The sequence below is a fragment of the Prionailurus bengalensis genome, chromosome X, assembly GCF_016509475.1.
Source record: "Prionailurus bengalensis isolate Pbe53 chromosome X, Fcat_Pben_1.1_paternal_pri, whole genome shotgun sequence".
In the NCBI taxonomy this organism is placed as follows: domain Eukaryota; kingdom Metazoa; phylum Chordata; class Mammalia; order Carnivora; family Felidae; genus Prionailurus; species Prionailurus bengalensis.
The window spans coordinates 77,732,506-77,754,177 of record NC_057361.1 but is presented as its reverse complement, the minus strand read 5'-3'; the positions used below and the strand labels follow the sequence as shown (position 1 = coordinate 77,754,177).

Sequence of the window (21,672 nt, the reverse complement as noted above, 5' to 3'; positions counted from 1 at the left end):
GTATGTAGTATGAATTGTTAAAAAAAAAAACTAAAAGAAAATAACTACTTTAAGTAAGTTATTGAAATTCAGGATATCAAAATGGGTATCCTTCCCGCATCTCATTCTCTTACCCATCATTCCTTAAAATTATCTCCTGTGCTGGCTATTGTGACATACCACAGTATCTGGCATTCTCCCTGACATGCTGGCTCATTTTGTTCTGATTTCTCTAACACCATCCATTCCCTCAACTATGGTGCTCTATAGAAATACAGTCTTTAACCTTCCACTTGTCACTTTCCTTCCACTACATACTTTGGTAGATATCCACTATCCACTATCTTTGGTCCTCATATCCCAACAGACATTTCTTTGCAAATGATTCCAAAAATCCTATTTTCAGTCCTAATCACCATTTTGACTTCCAACTACATTTCAACATCTTCCTGATAGTGAATTCCATTTCTAGCTTACAGTTAGACCTTTTAAAATAAGGGAGACATTAGTATTTTTATTAATAATCTTAAAATTTTGGCATATTCTTACTGATTAAATTATATATAATGTATCACATATATTATATATATTATATATTGTAATTTATCATTATATATTTAATATGTATGTATAATATGTATTATATATATATATATTTATAGAAAATATACATATAGTGTGTATGTGTTTTTAAGTAAGATATTCATCCTGCTAAATAACTAAAATATATTAATTGCCTGGCAGGAAAGAGCCTAATAACCTATACTGAAGAGAGAATACTAGTGTTAACTCTCTGTGAGGCAGTATGTCCTTAATTGTTTTTTGTTTTTGTTGTTATGAGGAGATAACTATCTCACGTGAACAACATACAATGATTATGCATGGATGGAGTTTAGCACAGTAATCAAATAGAACTTACATCAAAATTAATCTGATGATACATATTTAATGCTATGCATTATCCACGTGCTGCATGGTAATTAGACACAAATTGTAAACAGCTCCTGTGAGCGGCAAATTGATGTTACTTTTGCATCACTGGAGCAAACGTTTTTGGGATAGGAGAGAGAAAGAAGCAGTAGTGATTCTAGTCTCTTCTCTTGCCTGAGGAAAGCAGTTTCCTTTGGGTTCTGGGAAATCAAATAATTGTTTCAATCCAGGACTTTCCTCCTTACCAAAAGATACTCAGATGTTTGATTCGTTTGGATAAACATAATACTAACTTTAGTAACTCACATGAGTCACTTATCATTTGTGCCTCATACCCAAGTGGCACAATTCCAATCATACGTACTATTAAATTACATGTTAAGTGGTTTTCTACTGCAAGAAGAAGTAAGAAAATGATTTTTAATTAAGGAGAGTAAGGAATGATAAGATATTTTAGAGTATCTGGCATTGAGAAGGAAAGAAATCTGGCTTGAAAAAAGTCCTCAGTGGGAAGCTTTCAACAAAAAGGTGGCACAAAAATGGTTGGGCAAAGGATGCAGGGGGTAAACACATGACTATATATATATATATATATATATATATATATATATATATATAAAAGAGCTAAAGGCTTAGAAAAGGCAATGAAAAGTCTGGAAAAAAAGGAAGAAATGAGACAGGCTTTGGTCAACCCATTCACAGGGAACAGGAAATAACATGGACACATCAGGTATAACATGCACAAAAGGAGCCTGGGAAGATCTACTCTTTATGATTCTCCACCACTCACCTTCCCAGAGTTTAATCCAAGATTTAGCATAATAATGCAATTTCACAAGCAGTTGCTTTGACTGCATAGTGGATAAAATTAAACCAGCAAATTCAAGAATGTAGACACAATTTAATGACATCTCCAAACTGTAAGCAATATGTTTCTCCCAACTGGACCAGGCTTATCCAATTTAAAGAGAAACAAATAGGTATTGTTTATGCTACAAAATAAAGTGAAACAAAAAAAATCCCAGGTAATAAAATTCTAGATATACATTTTAAAAGCTTGTTGAATATTAGAGGGACATTCATAAGTGAGAATCTTTCTCTGGTTCTTACATTCCCTAAAGAGTTCAAAACATGACTTAAAAATAATCAATGTTTTGAATTTTGCTGGCAAATAGATGCCACAGTAGCATTCTGCATAATTACATTCATTTTTTATTTACCAAAGTATGTGAATGAAAAATTACATACTTTTAATGGGTAAAATAAATGGCTACATTGATTAATTACTTAAAATATGGTTCCATTTTACTATAATTTGATTATAGAGAAAAGACTAGAAAGCTTTGGAGTCAGAAATTTATTTGCCTTATTGTGCATTAAAATTAAACTATCCAATTAAGAAAAAAGAGGGAGAACTAAACCCCCTTAGGCTTCACTGTTCATTCTTTCTGACTACTGTGCAAAGAACCAAGGAATTTAGATAGGCAAGACAAATGTGATCAGCTCTCCATTTCTACTTAGAGAACTATGGACTTGATACTTGCACAGAAAAGAAAACTTTTTTTTTTTTGACTGTTCCACAGGGGGATTACTTATCAAAGGATATCTCTTACTAAGATTAACATAAGCATGTCATGATAGTAAAGAACCTACATAAACTCATTAAACCTTACTTTAAAAAAATTTTTTTAACATTTATTTATTTTTGAGAGACAAAGAGAGACAAAGTGCAAGCAGGAGAGGGGCAGAGAGGGAGACACAAATCAAAACAAGGCTCCAGGCTCTGAGCTATCAGCACAGAGCCGGATGCACGGCTCAAACCCATAAACCTTGAGATCATGCCTTAAGCCGAAGTTGGTCATTTGACTGAGCAATTTAGGCACCCCTCATTAAACCTTAGTCTTATAGAGGGGCGCCTGGGTGGCTCAGTTGGTTGGACGTCTGACTTCTGCTCAGGTCATGATCTCACTGCTCATGGGTTCAAGCCCCACATAGGGCTCTGTGCTGACAGCTCAGAGCCTGGAGTCTGCTTCGGATTCTGTGTCTACCCCTCTCTCTGCCCCTCCCATACTCATGCTCTGTCTCTCTCTGTCTGTCAATAATGAATAAATGTTAAAAAAATTAAAAAAAAAAACCTTAGTCTTACAGAAAATAGATTTATCTATATTTAAAATGTTTACATGAGGTAATCTGTAATGCAAATCTATATTACGAAATGGAGGAACTTCCATATAGACATAGCCTGCCAAAATGACAGGCACTAGTTCTTTGAGATTTAGAGACAGTCTGAGGGGGGGCAAAACTCTCACAGCACAAACTTCTCAGTCTTTTTAAAATCAAGACAAACTTTATGGCTTAAAAACAAACAACAACAATAAGAAAAAACCTACAATGAGTATGCCCTTACTTGTAAAATCTTCACAGTTCTTCCTTCCAGAAATTAAACCAGACAGGACCAGACATACAAATAATTTTAACAATAGGTTAGTCTTGTATAGTCCTTTATTCTACACTGCACTTTATTTGGTTTAATCCTCAGAATGACCCTGTTTCTCATATGTGAAAACAGAGATTTAGCAAGCTAAAATATTTGCTCATGGAAGGTAGAATAGAATAGAAAGAGTAATAGATTTAGAACCACAAGAGATCTTGTTCAGAATCCCAGCTGTGCTACTCTGCCACTTACCATTTATGTGACATTGAGGAACATCTCAAAGTCTCAGTTTTATTTTCTGTAAAATGAGGATAATAGTATGCATCTCACAGGATTGTTATAGGATTCAATGAGATAAAATATATAAAGTACTTGGCACAATTCCTAGCACATGTTACATGCTTAACAAAGAATAACATTTATCCACTGATCTTAAACAAGGTATTTAACCTCTTGACCTCTCCACTTTTACATCCATAAAATGGTAATAACACTATTTACTTAACAGAGTCATTTTGATGATGAAATATATGCAATTTTATGTACAGTGAATGATAGGCAGAAACAAACCTAGAACTTATATCTTCTATGTTGAATACTTTTAAAAAAAATGTTTATTTATTCATTTTGAGAGAGAAAGGGAGAGAGACAAGAGAGAGAGACAGAGAGACGACAGACAGAGAGAGAACGTACATGGGGGAGGGCAGAGAGAGAGAGAGAGAGGAAGAGAGAGAATCCCAAGCAGGCTCCTCGATGTCAGCACAGAGCCCTGGATCTCATGAACCATCAGATCATGACCTGAGCCAAAATCAAGAGTCAGGACACTTAACCAACTGAGCCCCCAGGTGCCCCAGAATACTCTTACTGGCAACAAAGCTAGATACTCTTGATTCTATTACCAAAATATAGAAGAACATTTTCTCACAACTCCATTGAGAAGATAACAATCTAGAAATACCTGTGAAAATGAATCTTAAAAGGAAAATATCCAAGTTACCTGAATTAAGGCTTCACTCAACATGTCTTCATTAACCTCCAGAATGATGTTTTTTATATCTTCATATGGCATACGATATGATCCTAAGAAGATAGCTAAAATAAAAGTAGATTTTCTTAAAAACAGAATAACATCAAAATTTTAAAGACCTAATGAACACCTGATTCCCATTTTCATTGACTCAAAATATGAAATTTATGTCACTAATATTAATCTAAAGATAGGAACAAACAAAATTAGTTACCATTTGATGGCCTACACTACACATCTAGGCAAAATGGCCCACTATTTCAGGCTCTAATGTTACAGGTTGTGTATATCCTATATACAAATTATAACTCCTACTAATAACACTGATGACTATATGCATATGCATTTTAGATTGAGCTGCTATGAAATGACTCATGAAAAGCTAGAGATTTTATTTCAAGATGGCCTTTTAATCTGACATAGAATTTAATATGGAGATACTCAGATGCATACAACACAGTACTTCTCAGGAACAACAATAAAGTAACCAAGTACAAAAAAAATCACATCAATCTACTCTGAAATGCTCCCACATAAGAAAAAACTGAAGTGTCTGAATCATCATTGTTACCTGAATTTCTGTTGACAATCATGTGGTATACTATTAGTAGGTTTAAATGTTGAACCACAATTTCCCTTGTCAACTTTTTCTTAATTGGGTGTATAGTATGTCATACTGGAATAATTCAACAAATTACCCTGAGAAAAGCTTAAACTTATTCAGAAAGTAATTTTCAACAAAGCATTCCACTTTAACTTCCACTAACTGCATATCTGAATGAGAATTCATGCGTTCTTATCACCAGAACATGAATATATTCCTACGAATTGTTTTTCTTTTTTTTTTTTTTTCGTGAAAAGGTCTGTATGATTTCATTGGTGCCTAAAGAAAAAAAAATGTCATTGTCTAGGCAAATGATTTCCTAGACATAAACACCAGGTGAGATTTCAATAATTTAAATAAATAATGTTGACAAATATCAACTAGCAATTAAGGTCATTTTTTTAAAGTACTGAACATCCACTTTATAAAGAAAACGTACTCTCAGGTAGGCAATGTACACATTCACAACAGCTATTAGGAGAATGCTTTTCCGACAGCAACATTCATACAGAAAAATGATGACTTGTTTATTTTAATCTGATTCCCCATAGCACAACCCTTAACAAAATAAACTCCCATGGTATTTCTTTCCATAATTAGAAATGCTTGATATGTTGAAATTTCTCGTGCATAGTGTTTGAATATCCTGAGAATATAAACATAGTCTATCATGGTTAAAAAAAAATGCTGAATTAAACACAGAGGAGAGTATATGCCAAAGTTAAACTTAAGGCCTACTTAAATGAAGATGGGTTTAACTGTGCTGCTGCTTGAGCAAAAGCATACTTAATAATTGATTTGTTGATGGCTTTAAGGTTCACTAACCAGTTTTAAAGTGCAGCGGTTACCAATTTAACCAGTAACATCATAGTTACTTCAACTATAAAAGCATAGTAATAAAAGGATTTGCCCAATGGGTCCAGTGAATACTCCGAAACTATCACATCCAGTCCTGGGCAGAAAGGGAAAATATAACACTCTTTTTAAGTCTGCTTTCTGTCTCACCCTGTCTTCTAACAGTGTTCAATTATCAATACTTTCCAAAGCTTTATTATTCATAAGTTTCATCTGGTCTATGTAAGGCTAAATTATGATGAGGGTCTCCATTCTGACTGAATGACAACAAGGCAACTCAAATCATGTTTACACAGAATTTAGTTTCTAGTAGATGCTAAATATACATTTTCAAGGCAGTTACAACTTTGTTTGTTTAAATATATTCAACAATTCCTCATCACCACCATCGCTACCACCACCTATACACAAAATATCACATACACAGATTCTGGGCCGTTTTGGGATCCAAAATTCTCAATTCTTTCACTTTCTTCTTTGCAGGCAGGGTCTTTTTTTCTTCTGAAGCTTCTACATTCTTTGGAACTAAAGGAAAAATATTGATTCATAAACAACAATGGAACTAATCCAAATACACAGAATAAATTAGTAAGGCATATTAAGTACATTAATAAAGCTTATGCCAAAAAAATCAATAAATGTGTTTATTTCATTAGTTCAAAGAAGAGGATAAACATAATAATACAGACCTATTTAAAGGTTTCCCCACAAATTAAATATTAGCACTTAAGCAGAAAAGATAAGCCAAATAGAGCCAAAAATCAATTGCTACTTCTTCCCTAATATATAACACTAATTACTCCTTTACCATGTACCTACAGCAGCACTGGAATTAAATACATAGTAAGATCTCCCTAATGTGGATTAATTGAGGAGAAAGGCAGACATGCATTTATACTAAATTATGCTAAAATTTAGACATGTCTTTAATTCAGTGGAACTGCTTTGAAGTACCTAAAGTAACTTTAACTGCAAACAGGTTGCCATATAAAAATTCCTGCTGAGGGGCGCCTGGGTGGCGCAGTCGGTTAAGCGTCCGACTTCAGCCAGGTCACGATCTCGCGGTCCGTGAGTTAGAGCCCCGCGTCGGGCTCTGGGCTGATGGCTCAGAGCCTGGAGCCTGTTTCCGATTCTGTGTCTCCCTCTCTCTCTGCCCCTCCCCCGTTCATGCTCTGTCTCTCTCTGTCCCAAAAATAAATGTTGAAAAAAAAAATTAAAAAAAAAATTCCTGCTGAGATTGCTTTGAAGAACAAATATGAACCATTTTCAAGTTGTACAACAACAGCACCATTTGCACACACATAATTAATGAATCTCAAAGACATGGTGTTTGAATAAGTTATCTATGTCTCCAATATTTTTTTAGTACTATTTGCCTTCTTAGAACAAAATATTTAGTTACAGTTTATTCAAAAGGTAACCCTCCAGTTTTGAACAGTTCAAATGACCTGAAACTTAAGAAGTAACAGTGCCAAGGAGTGGCTTTAGCACCCCCCCACCATAACCTCCATTAGCTCTATCCCAGACAAGCCATCACAAAAACCAAAGTAAAAAAAAACAATGTGGCTATCTGCTACAAAAATGAAGCAAATCCTTAAATGCCTCTTAGACAGAAATTCCACACATACAATTGTATGCATATTTTGGCAGCTTATCTCTTCTAATAAAAAAAAATAGGGCTGTAGGTAATGGGAGCATTAAAAATACTATATATATATATATATATATATATATATGTATATGTATATATATGAGAAAAATAAAACATATTTTCTCAATCAAGTAGTGATATGCTTTTGTCTCTAAACTCATGCTGCTAAACTTCATCATTGATTCACATGGCCATAATAATGCTGTTCATTACTTTTAAGAATACAATTTCATTTTGAGGAAATCATTTTTATCATTTTAATTTATCTGATTTTCATAAAAGAGATCACAAATGAGTTCCTGATTATATTTATAGGAAAAGCAACACAAAACCGCAGGATATTTTTGCTAAGCTACGTGTTCATAGATGTTAGCTACTGGAAAATTTTCTATAAATGTGACAGAATACATAAAAGTTTGTAAGTTCATTAACATTCCCTTTGTTTTAATGGTGTAAAATATGAGAAAATTAAATGAACTTCCTAGAAAAATAATATCAAATTAATTACATGAATAAATAAAGTTGTAGCATTTAGTTCTAAGCTTTCTTTTTTAATATATGAAATTTATTGTCAAATTGATTTCCATACAACACCCAGTGCTCATCACAAATGGTGCCCTCCTCAATACCCATCACCCAGCCTCCCCTCCCTCCCACCCCCCATCAACCCTCAGTTTGTTCTCAGTTCTTAACAGTCTCTTATGCTTTGGCTCTCTTCCACTGTAACCTCTTTTTTTTTTTTTCTTCCCCTCCCCCATGGGTTCCTGTTAAGTTTCTCAGGATCCACATAAGAGTGAAACCATATGGTATCTGTCTTTCTCTGTATGGCTTATTTCACTTAGCATCACACTCTCCAGTTCCATCCATGTTGCTACAAAAGGCCATATTTCATTCTTTCTCATTGCCACATAGTATTCCATTGTGTATATAAACCACAATTTCTTTATCCATTCATCAGTTGATGGACATTTAGGCTCTTTCCACAATTTGGCTATTGTTGAGAGTGCTGCTATAAACATTGGGGTACAAGTGCCCCTATGCATCAGTACTCCTGTATCCCTTGGATAAATTCCTAGCAGTGCTATTGCTGGGTCATAGGGTAGGTCTATTTTTAATTTTCTGAGGAACCTCCACACTGCTTTCCAGAGCGGCTGCACCAATTTGCATTCCCACCAACAGTGCAAGAGGGTTCCCATTTCTCCACATCCTCTCCAGCATCTATAGTATCCTGATTTGTTCATTTTGGCCACTCTGACTGGCGTGCGGTGATATCTGAGTGTGATTTTGATTTGTATTTCCCTGATAAGGAGCGACGTTGAACACCTTTCCATGTGCCTGTTGGCCATCAGGATGTCTTCTTTAGAGAAGTGTCTATTCATGTTTTCTGCCCATTTCTTCACTGGGTTATTTGTTTTTCGGGTGTGGAGTTTGGTGAGCTCTTTGTAGATTTTGGATACTAGCCCTTTGTCCGATATGTCATTTGCAAATATCTTTTCCTATTCAGTTGGTTGCCTTTTAGTTTTGGTGGTTGTTTCCTTTGCTGTGCAGAAGTTTTTTTTTATCTTCATAAGGTCCCAGTAATTCACTTTTGCTTTTAATTTCCTTGCCTTTGAGGATGTGTCGAGTAAGAGATTGCTACGGCTGAGGTCAGAGAGGTCTTTTCCAGCTTTCTCCTCTAAGGTTTTGATGGTTTCCTGTCTCACATTCAGGTCCTTTATCCATCTTGAGTTTATTTTTGTGAATGGTGTGAGAAAGTGGTCTAGTTTCAACCTTCTGCATGTTGCTGTCCAATTCTCCTAGCACCATTTGTTAAAGAGGCTGTCTTTTTTCCATTGGATGTTCTTTCCTGCTTTGTCAAAGATGAGTTGGCCATACGTTTGTGGGTCTAGTTCTGGGGTTTCTATTCTATTCCATTGGTCTATGTGTCTGTTTTTGTGCCAATACCATGCTGTCTTGATGATGACAGCTTTGTGGTAGAGGCTAAAGTCTGGGATTGGGATGCCTCCTGCTTTGGTCTTTTTCTTCAAAATTACTTTGGCTATTCAGGGCCTTTTGTGGTTCCATATGAATTTTAGTATTGCTTGTTCTAGTTTCGAGAAGAATGCTGGTGCAATTATCATTGGGATTGCATTGAATGTGTAGATAGCTTTGGGTAGTATTGACATTTTGACAATATTTATTCTTCCAATCCATGAGCAGGGAATGTCTTTCCATTTCTTTCAATCTTCTTCAATTACCTTCATAAGTTTTCTATAGTTTTCAGCATACAGATCTTTGACATCTTTGGTTAGATTTATTCCTAGATATTTTATGCTTCTTGGTGCAATTGTGAATGGGATCAGTTTCTTTATTTGCCTTTCTGTTGCTTCATTGTTAGTGTATAGGAATGCAACTGATTTCTGTACATTGATTTTGTATCCTGCAACTTTGCTGAATTCATGTATCAGTTCTACCAGACTTGGTGGAGTCTATCGGATTTTCCATGTATAATATCATGTCATCTACAAAAAGCGAAAGCTTGACTTCATCTTTGCCAATTTTGATGCCTTTGATTGCCTTTTGTTGTCTGATTGCTGATGCTAGAACTTCCAGCACTATGTTAAACAGCAGCGGTGAGAGTGGGCATCCCTGTCATGTTCCTGATCTCAGGGAAAAAGCTGTCAGTTTTTCCCCATTGAGGATGATGTTAGCTGTGGACTTTTCATAAATGGCTTTTATGATCTTTAAGTATGTTCCTTCTATCCCTACTTTCTCAAGGGTTTTTATTAAGAAAGGGTGCTGGATTTTGTCAAAGGCCTTTTCTGCATCGATTGACAGGATCATATGGTTCTTCTCTTTTTTTTTGTTAATGTGATGTATCACGTTGATTGATTTGCGAATGTTGAACCAGCCCTGCATCCCAGGAATGAATCCCACTTGGTCATGGTGAATCATTCTTTTTATATGCCATTGAATTCGATTTGCTAGTGTCTTATTGAGAATTTTTGCATCCATATTCATCAGGGATATTGGCCTGTAGTTCTCTTTTTTTACTGGGTCTCTGTCTGGTTTAGGAATCAAAGTAATCCTGGCTTCATAGAATGAGTCTGGAAGTTTTCCTTCCCCTTCTATTTCTTGGAATAGCTTGAGAAGGATAGGTATTATCTCTGCTTTAAACATCAGGTACAACTCCCCTGGGAATCCATCTGGTCCTGGACTCTTATTTGTTGGGAGATTTTTGATAACTGATTCAATTTCTTCGCTGGTTATGGGTCTGTTCAAGCTTTCTATTTCCTCCTGATTGAGTTTTGGAAGAGTGTGGGTGTTTAGGAATTTGTCCATTTCTTCCAGGTTGTCCAAGTTGTTGGCATATAATTTTTCATAGTATTCCCTGATAATTGTTTGTATCTCTGAGGGATTGGTTGTAATAATTCCATTTTCATTCATGATTTTATCTATTTGGGTCATCTCCCTTTTCTTTTTGAGAAGCCTGGCTAGAGGTTTGTCAATTTTGTTTATTTTTTCAAAAAACCAACTCTTGGTTTCGTTGATCTGCTCTACAGTTTTTTTAGTTTCTATATTGTGTATTTCTGCTCTGATCTTTATTATTTCTCTTCTTCTGCTGGGTTTAGGCTGCCTTTGCTGTTCTGCTTCTAGTTCCTTTAGGTGTGCTCTTAGATTTTGTATTGGGATTTTTCTTGTTTCTTGAGATAGGCCTGGATTGCAATGTATTTTCCTCTCAGGACTGCCTTCGCTGCGTCCCAAACCGTTTGGATTGTTGTATTTTCATTTTCATTTCTCTCCATATATTTCTTAATTTCTTCTCTAATTGCCTGGTTGACCCACTCATTCGTTAATAGGGTGTTCTTTAACCTCCATGCTTTTGGAGGTTTTCCAGACTTTTTTCTGTGGTTGATTTCAAGCTTCATAGCATTGTGGTCTGAAAGTATGCATGGTATAATTTCAATTCTTGTAAACTTATGAAGGGCTGTTTTGTGACCCAGTATATGATCTATCTTGGAGAATGTTCCATGTGCACTCGAGAAGAAAGTATATTCTGTTGCTTTGGGATGCAGAGTTCTAAATATATCTGTCAAGTCCATCTGATCCAATGTATCATTCAGGGCCCTTGTTTCTTTATTGACCGTGTGTCTAGATGATCTATCCATTTCTGTAAGTGGGGTGTTAAAGTCCCCTGCAATTACCACATTCTTCTCAATAAGGTTGCTTATGTTTATGAGTAATTGTTTTATATATAATTGGGGGCTCCAGTATTCGGCGCATAGACATTTATAATTGTTAGCTCTTCCTGATGGATAGACCCTGTAATTATTATATAATGCCCTTCTTCATCTCTTGTTACAACCTTTAATTGAAAGTCTAGTTTGTCTGATATAAGTATGGCTACTCCAGTTTTCTTTTGGCTTCCAGTAGCATGATAAATAGTTCTCCATCCCCTCACTCTCAATCTAAAGGTGTCCTCAGGTCTAAAATGAGTCTCTTGTAGACAGCAAATAGATGGGTCTTGTTTTTTTATCCATTCTGATACCTATGTCTTTTGGTTGGCACATTTAGTCCATTTACATTCAGTGTTATTATAGAAAGATACGGGTTTAGAGTCATTGTGATGTCTGTATGTTTTATGCTTGTAGTGATGTCTCTGGGACTTTGTCTCACAGGGTCCCCCTTAGGATCTCTTGTAGGGCTGGTTTAGTGGTGACAAATTCCTTCAGTTTTTGTTTGTTTGGGAAGACCTTTATCTCTCCTTCTATTCTAAATGACAGACTTGCTGGATAAAGGATTCTCGGCTGCATATTTTTTCTGTCTAGCACCCTGAAAATCTCGTGCCAATTCTTTCTGGCCTGCCAAGTTTCAAAAGAGAGATCAGTCACGAGTCTTATAGGTCTCCCTTTATATGTGAGGGCACGTTTACCCCTTGCTGCTTTCAGAATTTTCTCTTTATCCTTGTATTTTGCCAGTTTCACTATGATATGTCGTGCAGAAGATCGATTCAAGTTACGTCTGAAGGGAGTTCTCTGTGCCTCTTGGATTTCAATGCCTTTTTCCTTCCCCAGTTCAGGGAAGTTCTCAGCTATTATTTCTTCAAGTACCCTTCAGCACCTTTCCCTCTGTCTTCCTCCTCTGGGATACCAATTATGCGTATATTATTTCTTTTTAGTGTATCAGTTAGTTCTCTAATTTTCCCCTCATACTCCTGGATTTTTTTATCTCTCTTTTTCTCAGCTTCCTCTTTTTCCATAACTTTATCTTCTAGTTCACCTATTCTCTCCTCTGCCTCTTCAAGCCGAGCTGTCGTCGTTTCCATTTTGTTATGCATTTTATTTAAAGTGCTTTTCAGCTCCTCGTGACTGTTTCTTAGTCCCTTGATCTCTGTAGCAAGAGATTCTCTGCTGTCCTCTATACTGTTTTCAAGCCCAGCGATTAATTTTATGACTATTATTCTAAATTCACTTTCTGTTATATTATTTAAATCCTTTTTGATCAGCTCATTAGCTGTTGTTATTTCCTGGAGGTTCTTCTGAGGGGAATTCTTCCGCTTGGTCATTTTGGATAGTCCCTGGAGTGGTGAAGACCTGCAGGGCACTTCCCCTGTGCTGTGGTGTATAACTGGAGTTGGTGGGCGGGGCCGCAGTCAGACCTGATGTCTGCCCCCAGCCCACCGCTGGGGCCACAGTCAGACTGGTGTGTGCCTTCTCTTCCCCTCTCCTAGGGGCGGGATTCACTGTGGGGTGGCGTGGCCCATCTGGGCTACTTTCACACTGCCAGGCTCGTGGTGCTGGGGATCTGGTGTATTAGCTGGTGTGGGTAGGCAAGTTGCACAGGGGCAGGAGGGGCAGGCTTAGCTCGCTTCTCCTTAGGTGATCCACTTCAGGAGGGGGCCCTGTGGCAGCGGGAGGGAGTCAGATCTGCTGCCGGAAGTTTGGCTCTGCAGAAGCACAGAGTTGGGTGTTTGAGTGGAGTGCGCAAGTTCCCTGGCAGGAACTGGTTCCCTTTGGGATTTTGGCTGGGGGATGGGCGGGGGAGATGGTGCTGGTGAGCGCCTTTGTTCCCCACCAAACTGAGCTATGTCGTCCGGGGGCTCAGCAGCTCTCCCTCCCTTTGTCCTCCAGCCTTCCCGCTTTCCGAGCAGAGCTGTTAACTTATGACCTCCCAGACGCTAAGTCATGCTTGCTGTCGGAACACTGTCCATCAGGCCCCTCCGCTTTTGCAAGCCAGACTCGGGGGCTCTGCTTGGCCGGCGAGCCGCCCCTCCGTCCTGGCTCCCTCCCTCCAGTCCGTGGAGCACGCACTGCCTCTCCGCCCTTCCTACCCTCTTCCGTGGGCCTCTTGTCTGCGCTTGGCTCCAGAGACTCCGTTCTGCTAATACTCTGGAGGTTTTCTGGATTATTTAGGCAGGTGTAGGTGGAATCTAAGTGATCAGCAGGACGCGGGGTGAGCCCAGCGTCCTCCTACGCCGCCATCTTCCCTCTCTCCTGGCCAAAATAAGTTCTCCAGAGTAATTAACAAGCGTTATCTACCCAAGGAATGGAACAAATAGGAAGTTCAGGTTCTAAGGAGCTGCCTTGTTTGTGCCAGTGGCCCCACGCTAGCTCTTTATTAATTGCACCACCTGGGATGCTGATAGCGAACTGAGCTTTGGAACATTTCAGGCCTAGCATGGAATGCAGTTTTTACACAAGCTGCCACAGGGCACTGCTCTCCATGCGCTTTCTTTCCTGACCACTCTTCAATTAAGAAGTGTGTTATTCCCTTTCAGCCAGAAAATTTTGTGATTTCTTGTCTTGTGGTTCAGAAATCCGATTTCACAGCTTATGTTCCGTTAGATGAAAGTGTTTACGGTGTGTCTGGAGCTGGAGTAAGTTCCTGCGGGTGCCGAAGAGCAGGGGCCTCCTCTCTCCTCTCATTAATTTGCTGATGCCTAACTGCACTGACGCAGTGGTGAGATACCGGGGACAGAGCTAGTTCTAAGCTTTAACAACATGTTCTATCTAAAGTGATGCAGAGTCTAACAAGACTACACAATTATTACACTTGAAAATCATGATCTCAGCTTTGCGCAGTGGCAGTATCATAGCCAATGAGGTTTATCCGAGGCACAATTATTGCTAATTGAAAATCATGATCTCAGGTAGTTTCTCAAGCTAATTAAATACAATAAAATTATTGCTAGTATTGAGAGAAAAATGGCTTTTAATATATGTCTTTAAAAATTATGACTAATGTTCCTCAAAGGATCTAAAAGCACAGTGTCTTTCCTATTGAATAATCAGCATTTTAATTTATTCTAATTTTCAAGCCACTCCCAGGTTAAGATAACTATATATAAAGAAATGACAATCCAAGGTTCATACCCTTTGTTAATAAAAACAAAATCTGAATCATATTGAAATTACTTCTTAGAATCATTCAGAAAATTCTACCCAAAGAAACAGTCAAGAAAAGCATCCCAATCTCACAATATGCCTTAAACCCCACTATGAGAGACTAGTTAAACATAAGGATGTAAATGCTGTAGTATAAAGGATATATTAAGATTTTCTGTGAACTAACAAGACTCCTGAGTAAATCAGGCATATGTAATGCTCATTTTGTTCAATGACTTCATATTTTTTGTTTTTTTTCATTAAAATATATTTCACCTTTTCCCCTTTTCAAATGAACAAGTTGTTTAAAATTAACATTAGATGTCTTAAATATCTAGAGTTCACTGTTAATTTTCTTAAGTACTAATATATTTCTCTTATAGTATGCAAATTGGCTTTTTCCTAGATTGAAGATATGGTTAAGAATTCCATGAGTGAGCACTGCTGTTGAGAATCACAAGAGCAAAGCTAGTTTAAAATAGTTCCCTAACTAGACAGCCTTTCACAAACAATAATAATTTGCCATGATCAGTAAATACTGACAAGTGGCTATGATTGTCTTTGATTTTCTTGCCTTTAAAAGCATTCCTTAGTGATCACAACCACAGGCTTAGATAAATAGATAATTTGAAGGAAGGTAAGGATATATGGAACTTATCCAGGTAGTATTAAAGGCTTCATATATTAAAAATGTCCTGCTTTCATAATGAATACAAAATGTTACTTGTCCTAGGGTGCTTTGATTACATATATGTTTAAATGCTTTAAAAAAACTTAAACATTCCATAACTTGACTAAAATATAGGCAATTCAACATCTCAATTAAAGCTTGTATAGACATTTCTCCAAATTCGACATACATATAGCCAATAGCTATACGAAAATACGCTCAACATGACTAATCATGAGGGAAGTGCAAATCAAAAACACAATGAGATATCACCTCACAACTTTTTCAATGGCTGTTATCAAACTACAAAAGATAAATGTTGGTGAGGATGTGGAGAAATTGGAACCCTTATACACTATTGGTAAAAATGTAAAATGGTGTAGCTACTATAGAGACCAGTACAGAGATTTATGCAAATAATTAAAACTAAAACTACCATACAATCTAGGAATCCTACTTTGGGGTACACAACCAAAAGAACTGAAATCAGAATCTCAAGGAAAAAGCTGCACTGTATCTTAGTACTGCAGTATTACTCACAAAATAGCCAAGAGAGGGAAAGAACCTTAAACATCCATCAAAAGATGAATAAAGAAATGTGGCATATACATATAACAAAATGCTATTCAGCTTTAAAAAAAGAATAAAATCCTGCCATATGTAATAGCATGGATGAACCTAGGGAACATTATGCTAAGTGAAATAAGCAAGTCATAGAAAGATGAATACTGCATAATTATGAAGCATCTAAAATGTCAAGCTCATAGAAACAAAGTAGAATTGTGGTTGCTGGGGACTGAGGGAGGGTGAAGGGGGGAGTTGCTGTTCAATAGGGATAAAGCTTCAGTTATAGAACATGAGTAAGTTCTAAAGATCTGAGGTACAAAATTCTAGCTATAGTTAATAATACTGTACTGTACACTAAAACATTTTTGAGAAGGTAGAGCTTATGTTAAATGTGCTTATATCTAAAAAATTATAATGTACAAACTTAAGTTATACTGATTCTGTAATTATTCAAAATTATTTGGATGGGACTGAAGAGATTTTTTTAAGTCTCAATACAAAAACTTCAATAATTGATTTTTGTCCTCAATGGTCCTATGGTCCTCACATTCATAATGAGTCCTCCAAATGTGATCTGTCCATATGCAAATAAAAAATCATATAACCACTGGTTTTAAATCTGATAGGTTAAATTAATTTGAGTGCTTAAACTGTCATTGCTAATTGACCAAATAATAATGAAACATCATAAAATACTGTCTGTAGAAACATAATGATGTATAATAAAGACATTTGTATTATTATTAAATGCGTTAGCATCAAGATACTAATTATCTAAGATAAAATGTCCATGGAACATTCTTATATTTCCTTTAATACATGGAGTTTTATATGCAATTGTACTATAACTTCATTCCTTTATAACTGAGGGATGCTCATTAGCATAAATAAAGTAACATGGCTATATTCTTTTCCCAATCTAATTTAGGCAATGTTCAGGCATCCCCTATTAATGTCTACTATCTCAGTGGATACATATAACATGTGCCAAGATGTTTGTAATTTGCAGGAAATATTAAGATATTATAAATGGGTAGCATTGAATGATTTACATAGTGATAACCATAAATCATAATAAATTTTTTATAACTATTGTATCTCAAAATTCCAGTGAGGAAGATTGATTCCTAAAGTCAGCATCAATACTATTCATTCATTTATTCATTTATCCAGCAAATACTTATTAAACATCTACTATATGTGAGCCTAGGCACAAGCATACAGTGGGATATAAAACTTAAATGTCTACTCATATTTCTTAAATATGTAGTGAAAATGTAAACTACTAATTATGGAAGTATCTCCAGAAGATATCTAACTTTTGTAATTTTCTTTAGCCATGGTAATTAGCTTGAATGAATATATGCATATCACTTAGAGAATTCTTTTTGTTATTTGAAGTAGTTCTGTATTAAAGAATACTGTATCTTTGAATCAGCATCAACTGATGTGTTACATCTTGTTATAAGGAGTATGTGGAAAAGTAAAAATATGACACTTCTAGTAAGTGTACTATATATAAAACCAGGAAAAATAAAGCCATTAACAGTAGTGTTTAAAACCACCCAAATAGGGGCACCTGGGTGGCGCAGTCGGTTAAGCGTCCGACTTCAGCCAGGTCACGATCTCGCGGCCCGTGAGTTCGAGCCCCGCGTCAGGCTCTGGGCTGATGGCTCAGAGCCTGGAGCCTGTTTCCAATTCTGTGTCTCCCTCTCTCTCTGCCCTCCCCCGATCATGCTCTGTCTCTCTCTGTCCCAAAAATAAATAAATGTTGAAAAAAAATTTTAAAAAAAATAAATAAAACCACCCAAATAATTTATGTAACATTGTGTATACATATATGAATATCTAATAACGCCCAACTGTTGTTTTAGACATTTCATACAAATGTAAGAATTGTGATCTCCCTATATAAATACATATTTTCCCATGTGTATATAATTCCAGAAGTGATTCTAAATATATAGAAATAGTTTTCATATACTAGTTGAAATAGGCATTAAACTTCAATAAATAATTTTATGTTAAAATGAATGCAAGTATGACAATGGCAGGCAGGGGAAATCTATGATTTCTGTGTAATAGCTGCAATATTTTTTCATTAACTGTTATTTTCTATTCTTTTAAAATTCTCTTTACCCTTCTATTTATGGAAATATAAAAACACAACTGAAAATGGGGAAACTGGGGTGTCTGGTTGGCTTAGTTGGTTGAGCATCCGACTCTTAATTTTAGCTCAGGTCATGATCCCAGGGTTGTGGGATTGAGCCTGTGTCAGGCTCCATTCTCAGCATGGAGTCTGCTTAAGATTCCTTCTCTCCCTTTCAGCCTCACTTCCCTACTTACGTTCTCTCTCTCCCTCAAAAACAAACAAACAAACAAACAAATGGGGAAATGGATATAGATAGATAGATAGGTCACTCACACAATTATTTACATATATATATGTATATATCACACAAAACAGCAAAAGAGGAAAGTATAATAAGAACTACAAGAGCGATAGTAGTACTAGTTGTAGTAGTAACCACGATCACAATAATTAAATCACCAGCAAAATCAACTTTTACTAAATACCTCTTCTGTCACCTTATATAATATGTATTGCCACTATCATTTTATGAAGGATGAAACTAGGGAATGGAAAAGTTAAGTAATCTTCCCAAGATCATATAGCAAATAATTAAAAGATGCTCAACCTCATCAGTAATCATGGAAATGCACATGAAAACAACCAATGAAATAGTATTTCATAGTCATCAAATTGTAAGTGACAAAAATGTTTTGTAATGCCAATTATGGATGAGGAGGCACAGAAATAAGAATTTGTGCCAACAGTGGTGGTAAAAATTAGTATAAGAAATATAAAATAAATATTTATTACCACCTAATATATTTGAGGTGTCTTATCATAGGTATAACCCAGTCTTTCCATTTATAGGTCAAATGGCCAAGGAGACAAGGATGTTCACTGCAGCAATATTTGCAACAGTACAAAAACTGGAAACAATTGACATGCCAGGGGTTACAAAATGGATAAATAGATTGTGGTGTGTTAATACAATGGAATACAACCCAGCATTTCAGTGACTATAACACAGCTAAATATTTCAACAAAAATAGATCCCAATTACAATGTTGAATGGAAAAATAAACATGGTGGAAAATGTTGCATGCAGTATAATAGCATTCATCTAAATTAAAAATGAAACACAAAATAATCTTATATATTGTTTATAGAGTGTGTGTGTATATATATATATATATATATATATATATATATATACCAAAATTATAATAACATGGAGTAGATACTCAGCAGATTAATGACAGTGCTTTACTTGGGGGAAGAAAGTGATACTGGAACAAGTAGAAGCCTGGAAACCTCAATTTTATATCTAATGTTTCATTTCTTTAAAAGCAAACATCTGGGGCGCCTGGGTGGCGCAGTTGGTTAAGCGTCCGACTTCAGCCAGGTCACGATCTCGCGGTCCGGGAGTTCGAGCCCCGCGTCGGGCTCTGGGCTGATGGCTCAGAGCCTGGAGCCTGTTTCCGATTCTGTGTCTCCCTCTCTCTCTGCCCCTCCCCCGTTCATGCTCTGTCTCTCTCTGTCCCAAAAATAAATAAACATTGAAAAAAAATTTTTAAAAGCAAACATCTGTAGTAAATATGACTAAATGTTAACATTTTTTTTTCATTCTGGGAGGCTGGTACAAGGATGTTTCCTATATTAGCCTATGCAGATTTTTATTTTTCAAGTAGATTACACACACATACATACATACACACACACACACAACTTTTTACAGTTTATAAACTATTAGTCTTGGCAATCCATGGACCAAGGGTATATAGGAATATACCTATATAGGTATATAGGAATCAGAAACAACAGGGGAGAAAATAATAAAAACTACAGGTGAAGATTAGATAGGTCAGCAAGCACAATTTTGTTTTCAATTGTTTTTTGAATCTATTTTGTGAGGAATAGCACATTTGTTTACCAAACCTTGAGAGGGAAAGCTGATACAATATGCAGTATGAGATTGAATTTCCTTCTCTTATATGCTGCATATTGCAGCTGTGAAGCTTCCCCTCTCTGTGCTACCTCCAGCTGTGCAATAAGTAAGGCATCCCACAGAAAGGTAGATTTCATTCTGACACTAGCATAGTACCTGTAGCCATCAGAATGGCATTACCAAGAGTGTTTGCAAAGTTTAGAACACATTAAACAAGACTAATGGTTCTAATGGTGGGAAACACACACACACACACACACACACACACACACTCACACACACACATACACACTTTGTAATGATTCCCTAATTAAGGAACAAATCTTACTGGTCATAGTTTAGACAAGAATCCCCCAAATCAGGAAGCACATGTTACTGCATAACTAATATACTTGTACACCTGTTCATGAAGCCAATTAATGAACACTACTAAATGTCACCAAAACACTATGTTTAACAATGTGTATAGCTAATGTTGTATATTTTCAGTTGGGTTTCAATAGCTCAGCAGGAAAGGTTTATTTTAAGGAGGACAAATAAAGTTGTCTTAGAGGTTTCAGGGAGAATCTCTCTTGTTTGAAGTGGGATTTTAAAGCACAAAAATGGAAGTATAGTTCTTACCTAAACCTAGTATTTGACAAATGAGGTGGTGGAAGTTATTTCTGTTAACCTTTTTGTTTTTCCTTCCCCTCCCCCATGGTCTTCTGTTAAGTTTCTCAGGAGCAACTTAAGAGTGAAAACATATGGAATCTGTCTTTCTCTGTATGACTTATTTTACTTAGCATAACACTCCCCAGTTCCATCCGTGTTGCTACAAAAGGCCACATTTCATTCTTTCTCATTGCCAAGTAGTATTCCATTGTGTATATAAACCACAATTTCTTTCTCCATTCATCAGTTGATGGACATTTATGCTTTTTCCATAATTTGGCTATTGAAAGTGCTGCTATAAACATTGGGGTACAAGAACTGGACAGAAACATGCAGAAGGTTGAAACTAGACCACTTTCTCACACCATTCACAAAAATAAACTCAAAATGGATAAAGGACCTGAATGTGAGACAGGAAACCATCCAAAACCTAGAGGAGAAAGCAGGCAAAAACCTCTCTGACCTCAGCGGTAGCAATTTCTTACTTGACACATCCCCAAAGGCAAGGGAATTAAAAGCAAAAATGAACTATTTGGACCTCATGAAGATAAAAAGCTTCTGCACTGCAAAGGAAACAATCAACAAAACTAAAAGGCAACCAGTGGAATGGGAAAAGATATTTGCAAATGACATATCAGACAAAGGGCTAGTATCCAAAATCTATAAAGAGCTCACCAAATTCCTGTTAACCTTTAACCTCTGTGAAGTACCTGATTCAACTATCCTTAATTCCTTCACTTGTGGGTTAGCTATGAGTCTGTAAGTATGGACTGATGTTTTCTGGTCATCCCACACTCAGAAAATGCCCTGTTATGTAAATCTCGTCATTCATGCCACAAATCAGTGAGTCCAGAAATAAACCCCAAGAGCTAATTGTGTCAATGATGAGTGCTAAAAAATCACAACAGTAGGAATTCTAAT

At 36.4% G+C, this 21,672-nt stretch overlaps 1 protein-coding gene and 1 non-coding gene across 2 annotated transcripts in view; one reads left to right on the top strand and one right to left on the bottom strand.

Annotated features, from left to right (window-relative positions):
• Positions 1-21,672, bottom strand: part of DIAPH2 (diaphanous related formin 2) — a 1,001,003-nt gene that overhangs the window by 590,942 nt on the left and 388,389 nt on the right. Inside the window, exons 19-20 of the mRNA XM_043571351.1 lie at positions 6,253-6,354; positions 4,341-4,435 (exon numbers count right to left, since the gene is read on the bottom strand). Coding sequence (XP_043427286.1) covers positions 4,341-4,435; positions 6,253-6,354 — 197 coding nt within the window. The remainder of the gene's footprint in view (positions 1-4,340; positions 4,436-6,252; positions 6,355-21,672) is intronic.
• LOC122478178 lies at positions 14,530-14,667 on the top strand. Its single transcript, XR_006295908.1, has one exon. It is a non-coding gene; the product is annotated as a U4 spliceosomal RNA (small nuclear RNA).